Below are 17,219 nucleotides of genomic sequence, written 5' to 3'. Positions count from 1 at the left end.
TCATATAATACAAAGTACTGATCCTAATCTAAAAAGAAAAATTTGTGAGCTACAAAAAGTCTCCACTCCTTTATGTATGCCTGCCTGAGAGAATTTGCAGTTCCATAAATCATTGTCCAGATCTTAAAGTTCAAGCTGCTTCCTGTCTCACTTGAAGCAACTTTGAGGTGCTAAAATGCTGACATTTGCATAGTATGACATAAACATAAGCAAGAGTGAATTTTAGATGCCATTTGCTTGGAATGTCAGCCTGCCACTACAAATTACTTAATCTTCTGAAAAAGCACAAAGAACTGAAGCAAGAAAACAGCTGAGAAATTTCCCAGAGATGCTGGGAATTGTACCATAGTTACAATATTTTCATTTTCTTCTTGCAACAACTGCATAGGTCTTGCATAAGCAGAAATACTCCATCTCTGATGGATACAACTAGAAAGGTTAGTCCCAAGTCTAAGGCTGTAATTCAGTTTAATCTTAACATGTACTGATGCTTGAACAGAAGTACAACTTGACTGTGTAGGAAACTTTTGGTCACCTTCAAAGGCATTTCTTTGCAAGCCTATAATCAACAAGTCTAAAGAATTTTCAGTGTAGCTGAGATTGCTATAACTTTATAGCCAAGCACTACTTATCAAAAGATCTGAAGAACCACAGAAAAAAACCCTGCAGAGATAAAAAAGAGGCAAAGGAATCCACAAGAATTTAAATGGCTTTCTTGTACAAGGTTAGATTCTAGAAAAGCGAGGAAAAATAGAAAGGTTAAAACTCAGATTATTTGGACAAAAAATAAATAAAAACAAACAACCACAATGAGACAAGCCAAAGAGTCTGAAAAAAACAATTGAAGAAAACATTAAAATGAATAATTAAAACTCCTCAAAAATTAATATCAAAAACCTACTAGAACAACTATAGGGCCAAAAGACAAAAGAACTATAAAAAGAGCACTTGAAAATTACAAACCTGTAAAATACTACAACTAATAAGTAACTTGTCAAGCTTTCATATTGAACTCCTTTATGTGGAGTCAAACAGAAGTACTGCTTGAAGGGACTATGCACAACTCAACAAAACAAGCAGTCAGAAATCACTAGAACAGGACAATATTCACCCAAAAGCTCAAAAAGAACATGAAGTTGATCGGATTGAATCATGTGATATATAATCCCTTACTTTGAGTTGTTTTACTTGGAGTAAGAAGTTAAGAAGAGAAATTACTACTGGATCCCTTGCCTTCTATATCTAAAAGAAGTACAGAAATACAACAAGTTACAGGTCAGAAATCCAGTGTGTGCACCAGACAGATGGACAGAATAGTGTTATCAGACACAGATAAATAAGACACAGGGAAGAACTATTATAGCTTTTGCTTTGCAGGGGAGTCCTGCTTCATGACCACAAAGAAATCAATAACCACATGAACATAAGAACCTCTAGGGAATATATCTTACTTTTAATTTCAAAAAATATACAAGAAACCTCAGCAGATGTACTTAAAATCTAAGCAGATTTTTAAGGACATAAAGAAGGCTGCATTAAGGATAATAATTGGTAGATCCTGCAGCAACTGCAGCCTTATATGGAGAGGAACTTTGAAAGCACAGTGCCATTTCTACTACTGATCCTCAGTCTCAGGCAGTATTTATTGTGCTGCTTTTATGTGAAGATACTTACAGAGTACCTAGGAGAACTCTTGCATTCCCTTGCACCTGTAAGATACTTGACTCAAAGGTAGTTTATTGTTTTATAAATACCAAGAACATCTTAAACTGGAAAGGAATTATTTGAGATGCTATATCGCATTTCTACATATGTAATGGAAGCTTGAATTCAATTCTTCAGTGAAAGATTTCTTAGTATTTGGTTCTACAACATGAATCATACCTGGTATTTAGTTTTAAGGGAGTCAATTTCCAGAGTGAAATTCTCTTCCAATGCTTTTATTTTTCCTTCACAGTACAAGTCCTTGAGACGTAGCTCGTAATCACTTTCTGTCTGTAGATCTTTCACACAAATCTGCAGGTCCAGTATTGCCTGATTCTGTCAGGACATGGATGAGAAAACAGTTTTAAGAGAGAGAATATCTGCCATTAGCAGCAGCTCATTAAGGATGTTTTATTTACATGCATATGCTTATGAACAACAGCCTTTACAGAGAATCTTCAAACAGACAATCAAGAAGTTCTAGAGGTAAAGTTTCTTTGCTGTCTTACAGGATGGTTTATAGAAATGCATCTTTTGACTTCTCTACTCCATTAAAAGGGTTTTCAAGAGACTAGGGAAAGTATTAGAGAAAAATCTAATCCACACTTGCTTTTCGTACAATGCTGTTTTCACATTGACAAGCCACTGCAGCAACTGGCTGCAACCTCTTTGACCAAAGCCATGCAAGTCATATAGGACTGGCTGGTAGCATGCATTATGCAAATGCAATTCACAGAAATCCTATGATTTATGTTTACAAGTTGCTCCTCCTACCTTCTCATCTATGTCTGATCTCATGATCAACACTTCCTCAGCATACTTAAGTTCCTGCTCTCCTTTCACTCTCCCACCTTCTTTATCATGAACTTTCCAGATAAATACACAGCCATCCTCTGAGGCAGTTAGTAGAAACTGGTCATCACTTGTTACTGTCATCTTAGAAGGAAGGGCCAACAAAATAATAGATGAGACATGGAAGAATGGAGACAGTTTTATTTTGCACCACATATTTCTCCCCACACACATACTCTCTTCATTTCTACCCCAGAAAATCAACTGTGAAAATAATAACACAGTCCCACTACCAACATTTTGATTATGTCTCCTATTCCTGTTCCACCCCAGTTGAAACAACAAAGGGAAGGGAAAGAATATGTGTAGATACTGGATCTGCTTCTGGTCTCAAAGCCATAGGAAGATTTTTTAAAACCTGAAACAGAAAAGACCACCTAGACAATTATAGCACAGACAGGCAATTTATATGACAATTCCAAAGGTCTCCAGTGTTTTTCTTTGAGAAGTTGTGTGAGTGACAGATGGCTAAATGTTTGCTTTTGAAACTACAACTAAGCTCACCAAGAACTATGTAGTAACTGCTGTCACCTCCTGCAGACCTCCTGCGGCTGTCTAATGTGGCATGGAGTATGTGGGAGCTGATACAGCTTGCAACTGAGATGAAAGTAGAGTTACAGTAACTGAAGTTCATATTCTAATGTTGGACTGTGCAAGGACAAGTCAAGGTGCTGTAGTTGACAGTGATACTTAAAATACAAAAATTATGACTAATTTTAATAACACAGACCATGTGGCTTCCTGGAGAGTGGGGACATACCAAAGCACACTGAGGGAGCTGGCAGAAGTGCTCATTGAGACCTTTCAGTCATGTGGCAGCAGTACTGGCTCACTAGAGAAGTCTCAGCTGTGTGGAAATGGGCAAATGTGATGCCCCTCTACAAGTGAAAGTGGTGCAGTCACCGTCCCTGGAGATATTTAAGAGATGTGTAGATGTGGTGCTTGAGGACATGGTTTACTGTGGACTTGGCAGTGCTGGATTAACAGTTGCACTTGATGACCTAAAAGCTCTTTTCCAAGCTAAACAATTCTATGACAAAATTACCTTCCTCTTTCCAGAAGGAGGTGTATCAAAGTTCTCCATTCAATATGCTGTGTTTTGTAATCTGACACAAGCCACTTTTTAGCCAACAGCTTATTCCCTGACATATCTAGAGACAGGACTCCTATGAATGCTGCAATATTCATTCGCCATGTGAAGACTCAGCCTTAATTTTAACATATTACACCATGAATTGGGAAGGATAATCAGCCTTAAAGGAGCTGTGTACAGCTGGCACTCAGAGAGAAGAAAGAACTCTGTGCTACCTTTGTAACAGCACCTGCATGGGCCTGGTACTCGCTGAAGTCCTTCTTCAGAGTCAGTGGGTACTTCATGGCTCGAATTGTCCCCAGGGATGTACCAACAAATATCGTGCGGCCGGAACGAGAGACCGCGACCGTCGTGTAAACAGCGTCAAAGGCAGGCACTTCGTGCTGGATCTAACTCAGAAACCAACAGCACAAACCACCACACAAAGCATGAATATCACACTAAGTATTTGATTACCTATTGCATGGGCAATTGCTATGCCTCTGCCTGGGGTAGCACACAATGCAGTCAAAAGAATCTATATGTCTACAGAAGTATAGCTTGAATAGTAATTAGTATTAAGTTTTATACATTAAAAAAAATATATATTTAAAAGAAATATTTGCATATAAAATCTATATTTGTTATAGTTAACAGTATTAAAATTTCAAGCCAAGCTGATGTGTGATCTAAAAGATGTAATGGTTATCACATACAATTTACTACATTTTTCGAAAAAATAAGTAAATGTAGCATGTATCTACAGCACCATGCACCATGTAGATACAGTGGTAGATGTGATACACCTGTATTTCAGCAGAACACTTGATACAATATTGCCTAGGTAGTTTGCTAGCTGGATTAGAAGATTTCTAGGTAAATCCAAGTAAAATTACAAAAATATAAAACTACAACAAAATCTCAGGTTTCATTGCAAAGGACATAAGAACACAAAAGTGTCAGTAAATATCAGAGCTTTCAAAACCAGATCAATTCCTATTTACCAAATGGATGCTAAGAAAAGCAAAGCACTAGTACCCTCGCCAGAGAAAGTAGCAAGATTCTGGAGTGTTTGTTAGCTCACCGAAGATTCTGAAATTTCTTTGAGAGTTTGGTCAGATCCAACAGCAAAGATAATTTTGGCATCATAAGTCAGGGAAATGCTGGTGTAAATGCAGGTCTTGAGCACACACTCTGACTCCTTTTTACCTGTCAACAAATTCCACTCATACACAGCACCATGTGTGTCACAGGAGACGAATTTAGTGTCATCTGCACTCCATTTAATTGCATGTACCTGGCAGAAGCAAAACCAAGGAGCTTGATGTGTAGATTATAGACATACAGCATGGAGTCATTGTACTGGTAAAGCCACAACTTCAGAATCATACTTCAGAGCCTTACTGAAAGACCTCTGGGTTTCTCAACCAATTCTACTTTAGCATAAGAAAAAACCAAAAGCAGTAAGAAATATTTTATGAACACACTATTAGGAAAAAGTTCATTTCAATATGGAGTAGTAGATTTTATTTTTATAATGTATTACTGATATATTTTATTTTGTTCAGCCAGCTGCCAATGGCTCACCTCAAATTTAAGGGCAGACTTTTCAAATATATCTAGTGCATGAACATTTTGCCTTCTGACCAATGAAAACTGAGTTTTCTATTTCTGTTTTTACATTTTGAGGCCATCTCAAGATCCAAAATGGTACTTTACCTCTTCAAAATGCATCAACTAGTTAATACATTAATAAGTTGCACTGTATAAGATTTGTTTACTAACCTTCCCAGTATGTCCTTTCAGATTAGTAATATTCTCAAAGGTGATGCTGGAATAAATTTGAATCACATTTCCATTAACTGCAGCAAAAAGATGACCTCCGTTACTGAATGAGCACTACAAAAAGAGCATAACCACCCATTACTGTAGATGCAATGGATAAAAACATTCATGCATTGAAATTCAATTACATCCTTTAATATGAAGTTGTTGCATGAAAAGAAAATTCCATGACATAATTAGTGACTTTAGAGTTTTCTTAATCAACGCTTTCCCTTGTAAAATTCAGTTCTGAAGTATTTTTGAGCAAATTATCCCCTCTACTGCTTCCCAGGTCCACATTTACACAGCAGCCTCTGGATCTGTTCTCCAATAGTCAGAATCAATTTCTCCAAGCTTTGATATAGGACATCCTATATCCTACTAGGACATATTGAAGAAGTTTTTATTTTCTGTCATGTTCTTCACCACTCTGCTCCCTATAACTCCCCAATTTCATTTTTGCACCACTCCTTACCTCTCTACACTTTACAGCAAACTCCTTGAAAACATGCATGTCCTCATACAGCAGACTTATAAATCGTAGTTTGTCAGAAAACCCAACCAAACAGAAAAGGCCAGTGGGATGAAGTGATACTGTGTATGCTTCCTCCTGATATTCCTTACACAGCTCCAAAGTGCTGAAAGAGAAAACAATTGAGCAGTATGGAATAGGACAAACTCCCCACTGTACATTTGACAGGATATTATCTGGCCCAGCAAGGACACCTGCAGCTAAAAACTGACTCTGCCTTGTCCTTTCAAGAAGTGTTGTGTTATTTAGTTAAGTAATCATCACTGAGATGTTACAGGAAACAAAAGCAAATTTGACTTTCTGGTTCACAGAGAAGGTGTGGAAGGTGCAAGAGCAAATCCTTGTGTACTGTAATATAATGAAGAGGGTAAATGAATTGCTGATTGCAATCCTACACAAGCATCTCTTGAGATTTTTTTTCCCTCCAGGGAACCTCAAGAGCTGGAGTCATTTTGCTTAAGAACTGTGCCTAAGAAGCAAGATATGGGACAACAGTATCTTAAACAAAGCTGAATGAAAAAGTTTTTTCCAAAACACAAGAAGGCTGACACAAAAAAAGCTTAATAGAAAAGGCTTTGCATTCTTTTGGCACCAGTTTTAAAGTCACTGCATATTCATATTCTCCACATTATGTCAGTAATACCATTCACATCCCACACTACACAACAATTTTACCAGAGCAACACTCATTCATATGTGTTTGCTGCTGCTCCTAAATACAATATACAAAAAAGCAAGAGGTAAAAACAAACACAAGCAACTCTTTACTTTGTCTTGTAATTCCAGATGCGGACAGATCTATCCAGGGAGCATGTAGCAAGAATGGGTTTCCAAGCACACATGTCCAGACCAGTGATTGAATTAGAATGCAATGGGAAATTCATATATGCAAAATAAGATGTCTTCTCCTGAGAAGAAATGAGAACATTAAGAAATCACAAATATTTAATTACAGACTGTAAGTCAGATAAAAAAAATCTATCATGGGTACTTGAATACAGTTGTAGAATAGACTTGAGGGAGCTACTTAATCCTTTCATTGCACTGGTCTGAACATAATGTTAAAAACCTAACAATGTTCATTTTAAGTGTATAATTAATAATCAAGAAAAGTGATGCAGGGCAGAGCAGTGACAGCAGAACATAATTGTAGGTATGTTAGAAAAGGGCAAGTTTAGATAAATAAATAATCTGGACCTGTGAGAATGCAGTTAATACCTTCTGGTCATGCAGATATTTAAAAAACAGTCAAGTGCTGAGTGATAGAAATGTTCAGTTACCACATGCTGGAAGTGAAGCACCAGCAGAATTTTAGGCTGCATGTGGAAATAGGACCCCTAACTACAACCCCACTTCCTCTAAAGATTTTTCCATGTGCCTAACACAGGTTAGGTACTCAATTCCATATAAGTCTATTTCATGATAATACATTTTTCACTTGTCTTTGTATTAATAATTCCTCCAGAATTAAATAATTATATTTAATTATATTTTTATTTCACAAAGAGGTTTCACTTCTAGCTAGAACTGCAACTATCATTGTAGAACCAAATGAGATTCCTGTGGCTGTTCCAACTTTATCATTGCAATTAAGTTTCTGCATATTACAGTGGAGCAAGGACCACACAGTTACATTGAGGATATTCAATTAAAGCCTTAGTAAAGTGGTTCAGCAGTAATAGGCATCCTTAAATAGTCTTAAGTGTTCTCTATCACTCTGCTGAATAAAATCAGATATTTACAGGGAGGGATGCTTGAGCAAGGTGCTACAGAAACAGTGCCCTCAGAGCAGCACACCCAGCACTTCATATCTTGAGCTTTAAGGGTTCATTTGAAGGATTTAATGAGAATTCATCACCGAAAACATCACTGACTAGCCTGTATCAGTATAATATTGGACATGGAAGCTGTGGAATGTGACTGAAGTGCACTTACCCTTATAAGTTTGGTGGAGAACATAGTAAACATGTAGAGCTGATTTTTATTTGTGCTAACTACCATCGTTTCCTCAGAGGGGCTGAAGCATATACATGTAATGTCCTGTCTGCTTGACTTTTTTGGCTCAGTGCTGAACTGGTCCTGAGGAAGCTGCATAAGAAACCACATCCTGTGGGTTGTACCAGGTTTCCATGTTTTGATAGCAGGCATATAAACTTTTGTTGCAATGCTCCTCTAATAAGCACATACATAGTATCAGCAAGGCAACTTTGATATTTAATAGCACATAACCATTAGCTAGCACATAACTAGCACTGCAAGGCAGGGAGCAGAGGTCAAGAGGGCAACCTAAAGGCATCTATAACATTACAGTCGAAATAAAGTATCAAGGGACATTTCAGCAGCAATCTGAAGTAGTGCCTAAACAAGAATTAAAATGGTAGTGGAAAAATATAAAGAAAAAAACCCCAAGTGTCAGAATGAGAACTGCCTAAAAATTGTGATTTCAGAAAAACAGTTATTTGTAATGTATCATTAAGGTAGATAAGTCTCATTATAGCATCTCATGCATAGGGAAAATCTGACCTTTTAGAATGAGAGTATGAAGTCTTGACCAGCTCATTAAATGTTCTTATCCAGATATTTCAGTAGGTCAATGCATATAGTTTGCTATAGAACATTTAGAAGGATTATTTAAGAGTGCACAGGTCTCATTACAACTCTAATAAATACCTGAGGGGAGAAAAGCTTCTTGGAAAAAAGCAAGCAGACAAGTTCTTCAAAACTGATGTAAACTATCTCTTAGTCCCAAAAGTCTCCACAAGTTTTTAAAAGGTTTCCTGAATTTTAGCATCCTCAAATCACATTTTATATGTGGGAAGAGAACATACAGAACTACCTTGCAAAAGGTCATAAGGCACTGACTTTCAATGTGATCTTTGGCAACTCCTTTCATCATCACCAGGACAGTTAATTAATCTTTACAATGCAATTTAGCAGTGTGCTAAAGTTATTATTAATAACTGAATCAGAAACACTCACCATTCTCTAAACTGCAAGGCTCACTGCATAATTGCTTATAAAAGTTTTTTTCCTCCTTACCCAGACTTCTTGACTCTCCTTGTAGACCTCCTTTTCATTGGTCTTCTCAAACAGAAGAACAACTCCTGGGCTAGGTGAACATGCAAAGCCTTTGGAATATGCTGCAACTGCAGATATTTTAGGCAAAGGATGCTGTTGTAAACCATTATCTTCAGAGGCCAGTCCACTAGAAACACCAGAAATGCAATTAGGAAATGCATAAACACTTGAAGATAAAGCAGCACAAATAAAAAAACTGGACAATGAGGAATAACTAATCTGCAGGCAAAAGCATGGAACTATTACTAACCTTATTTAACAGATTTACCTTTCATATTCTTCTGTTGTTGTATCTTCTTTTAATTCCCTGGGTGGTTTTCTGTACTCCAAACTTGTCTCCCAGTGCAGCTGTCCAGTTTCAAACAAGCTAAGTTTGCCTGTGTCAGTGCCACATATAACTTCCTCCTCAGACAGCCAGGCATGGCACAAGTAGTTTTCTGGTTCTCCCCTTTGCAAATTCATCTGCTTTAAATATCCTTCACTGTACTTGAAAAGTTTAAAAAAACCATTTCCAGTGATACAAACCTGCGTATTGTCTTGAGGATTAAAGCTCACCTATGGAATAAAAGAAAGAGGACATATTTTTTCAACTATGTTCACAAACAAGGAAGTATTATACCTGTTCTGAAGACTTTCAATACCAGATCCAGGAAAACAAACAAGGGAGGATGTTTCATAGAAACATACAGGAATACCAGAGAGAATAAGAATTAGCCACCATAACTACAAACTGAAGTTTTCCCCCTTTCAATAGTGTGTCTATCAAAACTAAATTACAAAAGTAAAGCAAAAATGGGACCATTTGTTCGCAAAAGGCCAGGAACAAGTTCTGTATTTCTATATTTCAGGCTAACAGTATGAACATGAATTCATATAATTAGGTGTTTATTTGTGAAAATGATGGAATAGCCATCTCAATACTCAACATGAAGGATAGGAGGGGTAGTTTGAAGTATTTTTTGTGTTTAATGGGACTTTAGACAGCCAGTCTTTACACTTCCCTCTCTTTAGGAACTGAGCTCATGAATTCAGTAGTTCAGCCAATCTCTGCTTGTAGCTGTACCCCAGAAAAAATGGTGGCTGGAGTTTAACCAACACAAGTACTGAAAGTATCTGACTTCTCTACATGAGGGAATCTAAAAAGGGGCACCCATAGCTGGATGAAGAAATCACTTGTGTATCATCAGTCTGCTCCTAGGCACTCTCCTCCTCTGACCTGAACACAGAAGACTGCAGGGAGGAAAAGGTGCACTGAGAGCTTCCAAGAAGTGTGTTACAACTACTGAGCACAGCCAATACACTTAGCGTGTGCTTTTGCAGGGACACAAGGGACACATTGCACACTCACTGGCCTGTTGCACTGGTCCTGTAACATAGATTTCATGTGATACAACAGATATGTGAGAATGTCCATTACAGGTCAATGCAAGACTTTATTTAGCCTAGTGTCCTGACTGAGGGAGGCCTAAAGCAGGTGTCAAGAAAGGTCAGAGAAACTGTATGAAATCTACAATGTGAAGCCCTCTCCTCCTCTTGCCCTGGATGAAGGCCATGGGAAAACGCACTGTGCACATGTCCTGCAGGATGAACGTGTGCCCAACCTGTGCCTGCTACTTGTTGAACTGAAGTTTGATCGTTTTATCCACCTTTTCGAAAAGTGAAGTACGCTCCCGAAGAAGCAGTCAGCAGCCAAGGGGAGTGTTAGTGAAGAGCCGCGGGGATGCTGGCCCAGCTCGGGCTCCGCAGTTTCGGAAGCAGGCGGAGCTGCAGCGTTACCTGGCAGGGGCCGTCGCCCAGGGCCGGGACACGGACGGACGCCACCGGCTGCTGCTTCTCCCAGAGCCAGCAGCTGAGGTGCCCCTCGGGGGGGGCCGTGGCGGCCGCCAGGAGCCGGCTGTCGGGGGAGAAGGCGAGGGACACCGTCTGCCGCGCCGGCAGCTCGCCGGCGGCCGGCACCTTCCGCCGCCGCGCCCGCTCGGCCGCCAGCTCATAGACCGCCAGCACCGGCTTCTCCCCCGCCGCCTCCGACACCGCCAGGAAGCGCCGGTCGGGGCTGACGGCCAGCGCCTGCACGCCCCGGCTCTTCTCCGTGCCTGCGGGGAGCACAGGGTCAGGGTGGGCGGGAGTCGGGACCGGGGTTAGGGTCGGGACCGGGGTCGGTGCCACCTGGGATGAAGTTGTGCCACTTGTGCTCGAGGTGCAGCCGCAGGCAGCCCGCCCCCGCGGCGTGCAGCACCACCTGCTCCTCCAGGAAGCACACACCGCCGGCCACCCCCGGCCGGCAGCCGAACACGGCCACCGGCAGCACGGCCGCCATGCTGCCGCTAACGCTGCCGCTGTCGCCGCGGTAACCGCGGCCCGGCGGCCCCGGCGGCCCCGGAAGCGGCGCGCACGCGGCCGGAAGCGGCGGTGGCGGCGGCGATGGCGGCGATGGCGGCGATGGCGGCGGCGCGGCGCGGGTCCTTCTCGGACTCCGGCTCGGACTCGGAGGATTCCTCGCTCTCGGACTCGGAGGTGAGCCCGTGGCCGCGGTGGCCTGGCCGCTGGGGAAGGGCCGCCCGGCGCGGACTGACCGAACTCTCTCACAGCTCCAGGAGGCCTTCGCGAAGGGCGCGCTGAAGCCGGGGCTCAACGTGGTGCTGGAGGAGCGGCCGAAGCGGCGCAATGACACGGTGAGCCGGGGTGCGGGGGCAGGAAAACCCGCCCGGGCGGGCTCCGGTGCTCTGCACAGCGCGGGGGTTCGGGTGTGTCCCGGCGGCCCCGAGGAGCAGCCCGCGTGTGACTCGGACCCTGAGCGGGCCAGCCTGCGGCTCGGGCCGGGCGGTGCTGAGCTGAGCTGAGCTGAGCTGAGCTGTGCTGTGCTGTGCTGTGCTGTGCTGTGCTGAGCTGAGCTGTGCTGTGCTGAGCTGAGCTGAGCTGTGCTGAGCTGTGCTGAGCTGGGCTGTGCTGAGCTGGGCTGTGCTGGGCTGTGCTGGGCTGTGCTGAGCTGAGCTGAGCTGTGCTGGGCTGTGCTGGGCTGTGCTGAGCTGGGCTGTGCTGAGCTGTGCTGTGCTGGGCTGTGCTGAGCTGAGCTGAGCTGTGCTGGGCTGTGCTGTGCTGTGCTGAGCTGTGCTGAGCTGTGCTGAGCTGAGCTGAGCTGAGCTGAGCTGAGCTGTGCTGGGCTGTGCTGAGCTGGGCTGTGCTGTGCTGAGCTGGGCTGTGCTGAGCTGGGCTGTGCTGGGCTGTGCTGAGCTGTGCTGAGCTGAGCTGGGCTGTGCTGGGCTGTGCTGGGCTGTGCTGAGCTGAGCTGAGCTGTGCTGAGCTGTGCTGAGCTGTGCTGAGCTGTGCTGGGCTGTGCTGAGCTGGGCTGTGCTGTGCTGAGCTGGGCTGTGCTGAGCTGGGCTGTGCTGGGCTGTGCTGAGCTGGGCTGTGCTGGGCTGTGCTGAGCTGAGCTGAGCTGTGCTGTGCTGTGCTGTGCTGTGCTGTGCTGAGCTGTGCTGAGCTGTGCTGGGCTGTGCTGAGCTGTGCTGAGCTGAGCTGGGCTGTGCTGAGCTGGGCTGTGCTGTGCTGAGCTGGGCTGTGCTGAGCTGGGCTGTGCTGGGCTGTGCTGAGCTGTGCTGAGCTGTGCTGAGCTGAGCTGGGCTGTGCTGAGCTGTGATTTTTCCACAGGACGGCCTGAAGCAGTGCCTGGCCGAATTCAGGCAGCAGCTCACGTGGGTGGAAAGGCTGGACGTGACTCTGGGCCCGGTTGCGGATCCCGTTTCTCAGAGTGCTTCTACGTCTGATGCTGTTGACCCTGAGAATGATTTCCAGAGAGAGATGAGTTTGTAAGTGTCAAAATGCGTGTTGCTGCGTTTTTGGAGTTGATGTTTCACCAGTATGCACTGTCTGTCACTGTGGTACTCTTACATTACTGTACATTTGATGGCTCTGAATATGTTCCAAAATAACTACAAATTAGTGCTAGTATATTTAACTGCTGTGTGATTGAAAATAGTTTCTCTCTTGGTGGTAGACTTCATTTTTTGCTAAGGAGTTTACTTTAAAAATGCTTTGAGAGCAGGACTTTTTAACAAAGATAGGAATTTGTGTGTTTGTTTTGGTGCTCTTACAGTTCTGTTGTTTTGCTTTGCCTTTTGTATTCCAACATAAAAAAACTATAACTGGCAATAGGATAAATGTGTATGTGCAAGATATAAATATGTTAATATTGTACTGGCTCTTAAACTGCTTTCAGCAGCAGTGGATGTGCACAGAATGTTGATATAAATCCAGAGTAATGCTTGCTAGATCCCAGTGTCAGCCTTGTGTGAGCAGATTGTGTCAGCACTGTGAGGTGCCTGACATGCAGTGACAAGGCCAGTGCCGTGACAGGGGAGTTGTGGTGACAACTTTGGTGTGGTGTGCAGTGACAGTTTTGGTGTGGTGTGTGGTGACAGGAGAGGTGCAGTGACAGTTTTGGTGCAGTGACAGTGGTGCAGTGGCAGTTTTGGTGTGGTGTGTGATGACAGCTGGTGCAGTGGCAGTTTTGGTGTGGTGTGCAGTGGCAGTTTTGGTGTGGTGTGCAGTGACAGTGGTGCAGTGGCAGTTTTGGTGCAGTGACAGTGGTGCAGTGGCAGTTTTGGTGTGGTGTGCAGTGACAGTTTTGGTGCAGTGGCAGTTTTGGTGCAGTGACAGTGGTGCAGTGGCAGTTTTGGTGTGGTGTGCAGTGGCAGTTTTGGTGTGGTGTGCAGTGACAGTTTTGGTGCAGTGGCAGTTTTGGTGCAGTGACAGTGGTGCAGTGGCAGTTTTGGTGTGGTGTGTGATGACAGCTGGTGCAGTGGCAGTTTTGGTGTGGTGTGCAGTGGCAGTTTTGGTGTGGTGTGCAGTGACAGTTTTGGTGCAGTGGCAGTTTTGGTGCAGTGACAGTTTTGGTGCAGTGGCAGTTTTGGTGTGGTGTGCAGTGACAGTTTTGGTGCAGTGGCAGTTTTGATGCAGTGACAGTTTTGGTGCAGTGGCAGTTTTGGTGCAGTGACAGTGGTGCAGTGGCAGTTTTGGTGTGGTGTGCAGTGACAGTTTTGGTGCAGTGGCAGTTTTGGTGCAGTGACAGTTTTGGTGCAGTGGCAGTTTTGGTGCAGTGACAGTTTTGGTGCAGTGGCAGTTTTGGTGTGGTGTGCAGTGACAGTTTTGCTGCTGTGCTCTCTCCAGCTACCGGCAGGCGCAGGCGGCTGTGCTGGAAGCCCTCCCGAGGCTGCGCAAGCTCCAGGTTCCCACCAGGCGCCCGGACGATTACTTTGCAGAGATGGCCAAGTCAGACCAGCAGATGCAGAAGGTATGTGCAATGAATGTCTTTCTTTCCTGTGCAATGTGTGTGTTTTGGCCTGAGGCAGGGATTAAATTTAAGGTGTGATGTGTGGGTGCTGACCGTCATCTCTTTTCCGATCCTGTGGCGATGGTTGGGTTTGAAACTTTGTGACAGGAGATTTCTTTTTGTTTAGGTATTGCGGTGCAATGTGGGGATTTTTATAACAGGTTGGGATGCTAAAGCAGAAAAGCATAGTTTATATTTTGTTCTGAATGTGTTTAATATTAAAAAGGTAGAATTTTTCTTATATATATAACAGTGGATATAAAATTGCCTATATTTTTACTCTTTATCATAAAACTTGCAGCTGACTGTGGCTTTAATGCAATCCTTTTTTTCCTATTTAAGTATCACCTTTTGTTTATTGTCAGTGTGTTCTGGTTTTCTGTGATTTTAAACTGTATGTATTGAATGAATCTGTTTTACATAGAAAATTAGATTAGTGTAAGAAATAAGACTCACACATTTCCCTCTTGGCTGTAGTCTTTGTTCAAAATGGGACTCTCTTTTTTGGTTTAGATTTGGAAAAAAGACTACAAATTAAATAAATATGAGCTGGAGTCTAGTTTAAAGTTCTGTGTTGAAATCTTTGTAATTCTTCATTAGGCAGCATCCTTATAAAAATGTTTATGAACAAGTAGGGAACAGAAAAGATGCTTTGTTCAGGATGGTTGACTTTTTTTTCAGTGCTTTACTTTTGATAATGACACCCAAATAGACTGATAAAATACTTTCAGTTCCATTAGAGCCCATTATAAGGCTTTGTCTTCTCCATTTTCTGAGTTTTGTCTTAGCCAGATTTTGGCTATAGATAACTTCAGGAATTTTTGTAATAACTGTTCCTTGAGCTGAAAGGATGGTATGCCTTATAGGATTATCTGATTGGGAGATGGTTTTTTTTTACACTCGTGGGTAGTTCACAAATACTGACTTCAGGACTGTACAGAAATTAGAAAATTCTCTTTTTTTCTTTTGTATTACTGATAAATTTTATTTTTTCTATTCCCCAATTAGATTCGACAGAAACTTAAGAGTAAACAGGAAGCAATGGAAAGGTCTGAGAAAGCAAAACAACTCCGTGCAATGAGAAAATATGGCAAGAAGGTGAGGAGCTGCAAAAGGACCTGTGACAAGAATTTAGAGCCTCAGTTGGGAGCTGGAAATGTGGGACCACGAGTCTGGCTGAAACACACAAAATCTGTCTAGTCTTCTGTCTACCCTGCTCTGAAGGAAAATAGAACACAAGATAGGATACCTTAAAAAAAAGTATGCAAGGAACACTAACATTCTGCTTCTGATCTCAGGTGCAAGTTGAGATTCTGCAGAGGAGACAAAAAGAGAAGAAAAATATGTTGAATGCAGTCAAGAAATACCAGAAAGGTAAAGAGAACTTGTCTGAGAGAGCAAATGTGTAAGAGCAGTAGTGGTGTGTAAGCAGTGTAGGGCAGTGTGATGTGGTCACTGTGTCTGTAGTTCTGGGCCTTGAGGTTGGAAAGCTGCTGCTGTGGAGAATTGTGTGCCAGTGGCAGTAAAAAACCTCCCAAGCAGCTGTCCTTCAGTGAAGGTGACCTGTTGCTATTACTTGCTTAGCCTGAAAATTTCTATTTTCTGAGGTGTAGCTGTGATGTCTTCACTCTTGCAGGTCTCTCTGACAAGCTGGATTTTCTAGATGAAGATCAGACATCATCTCAAGGGAATAAAAAAGGCAATGCAAGTCAACGGACAAAGAAGGGGTGAGACCAGAAATGAAAGAAAGTTAAACACAATGTCTGATTTTTTCCAGTCTTTTTAGAGGGTAGTTTTGGGAAACAAGAAAACTGTTCTGTTTAGTGTTAAAATAAGTCCAAGGTGGCTTTCTGTCCCTAAAGAAAACTGTGACCGAAATGGAACAGAGATTGAAATGGGCTAATTTCTGCATCTTTGTTAAGAGGGGAAAGGTTTGTGATGGTTGATGGGAGACCATGAGTATATATATATATATGTGTGTCTTAAGAGCTTTCTGAAACAAGGAATGTAGGCAGTGATGCTGGTTCATTGTTTTTCAGACCAAATGCCAAAAGACGATATAAAAATCAGAAGTTTGGTTTTGGTGGGAAGAAGAAGGGCTCAAAGTGGAACACAAAAGAGAGTTTTAATGACGTATCCAGCTTCCAGTCAAAAGTGGCTCACAACAAAGGCCCAGGAAAAGGAGGAAGAGGAGGAAAAGGAGGGAAAAAAGCCCTTAATGTAAGTAAAATTCTGCATGAAAATGATCCTGGTTGGCTAGGAAGTCAGGCCATGTCTGGCAGGGAGAGATGAGTGCATCATGGGTGCCTCCAGCATTTGGCTGTCTTTGGGGCTAAGCATAATTCAGTTACTAACAGAGTCGGGGACAGTAGTTTGCTATCAGCAGGAAAATAAGAAGGGGAGTGCTGTTTGCTACCTGTGTGCCAACACCTCCCTTTCCAGATGTTCTGCCAAATACCCTCTCCTTAGTATGCTCCCCAAGGTGTAGAGCTAGAACCAAGATGGAGAACGTGAAAATAAAGATCTGTATATGTTCTTTTTCTTTACAGAAGAGACCTGGCAAGAGAGCAAGGCAGAAAATGAAGAACCGAGCCCGCTAAGAGAACTGTGCTCCCCAGTGGGGTTCCTGTGTTTGTGTTGCAAGATGTGTTTCTTCTGGCATCAAGCAGCTAACTGTGGAGCAGGCTGGATGCTTTGCAGTGGCAAGGAAAACAAGTCAGTGAAAACCAGTGCCTTATCACTAATTTCATCTTGCTGTCTGTTTTGTTGAAGGATTGTTTTCTACTTAAACTTTTGGTGTGTGAATGCATTAAATGGTTTGCACAGAA

General features: G+C 42.7%; 2 protein-coding genes across 4 annotated transcripts in view; one reads left to right on the top strand and one right to left on the bottom strand.

Annotated features, from left to right (window-relative positions):
* The window catches only part of CFAP57 (cilia and flagella associated protein 57), a 23,332-nt gene extending 11,837 nt beyond the window's left edge, over positions 1-11,495 (bottom strand). Inside the window, exons 1-12 of one of the 3 annotated variants that reach the window (XM_079314125.1) lie at positions 11,229-11,495; positions 10,839-11,155; positions 9,331-9,617; positions 9,024-9,189; positions 7,920-8,072; positions 6,753-6,892; positions 5,928-6,090; positions 5,414-5,527; positions 4,713-4,925; positions 3,865-4,038; positions 2,479-2,640; positions 1,885-2,040 (exon numbers count right to left, since the gene is read on the bottom strand). In XM_079314125.1, coding sequence (XP_079170251.1) covers positions 1,885-2,040; positions 2,479-2,640; positions 3,865-4,038; positions 4,713-4,925; positions 5,414-5,527; positions 5,928-6,090; positions 6,753-6,892; positions 7,920-8,072; positions 9,024-9,189; positions 9,331-9,617; positions 10,839-11,155; positions 11,229-11,379 — 2,196 coding nt within the window. In that variant the 5' untranslated portion in view covers positions 11,380-11,495. The remainder of the gene's footprint in view (positions 1-1,884; positions 2,041-2,478; positions 2,641-3,864; positions 4,039-4,712; positions 4,926-5,413; positions 5,528-5,927; positions 6,091-6,752; positions 6,893-7,919; positions 8,073-9,023; positions 9,190-9,330; positions 9,618-10,838; positions 11,156-11,228) is intronic. The other 2 variants (XM_079314126.1, XM_079314127.1) reach the window with 2 other exon arrangements.
* On the top strand, positions 11,442-17,219 carry EBNA1BP2 (EBNA1 binding protein 2). The gene is made up of 9 exons (XM_079314135.1): positions 11,442-11,576; positions 11,651-11,734; positions 12,711-12,868; positions 14,229-14,352; positions 15,400-15,489; positions 15,690-15,765; positions 16,028-16,118; positions 16,431-16,611; positions 16,941-17,219. The coding sequence occupies exons 1-9, from the start codon at positions 11,484-11,486 to the stop codon at positions 16,989-16,991; spliced, it is 948 nt and encodes a 315-aa protein (XP_079170261.1). The 5' UTR covers positions 11,442-11,483; the 3' UTR covers positions 16,992-17,219.

Source organism: Erithacus rubecula (genome assembly GCF_903797595.1).
Source record: "Erithacus rubecula genome assembly, chromosome: 10".
Lineage (NCBI taxonomy): Eukaryota > Metazoa > Chordata > Aves > Passeriformes > Muscicapidae > Erithacus > Erithacus rubecula.
This window is presented reverse-complemented; position numbering and strand designations above follow the sequence as displayed.

Coding starts and splice junctions, on each gene's coding strand:
- EBNA1BP2 (XM_079314135.1), top strand. CDS start 11,484: ATGGCGGCGATGGCGGCGATGGCGGCGGCGCGGCGCGGGTCCTTCTCG. Junction 14,353..15,399: donor CAGACCAGCAGATGCAGAAG/GTATGTGCAATG, acceptor TTCCCCAATTAG/ATTCGACAGAAACTTAAGAG. Junction 16,119..16,430: donor AGTCAACGGACAAAGAAGGG/GTGAGACCAGAA, acceptor ATTGTTTTTCAG/ACCAAATGCCAAAAGACGAT.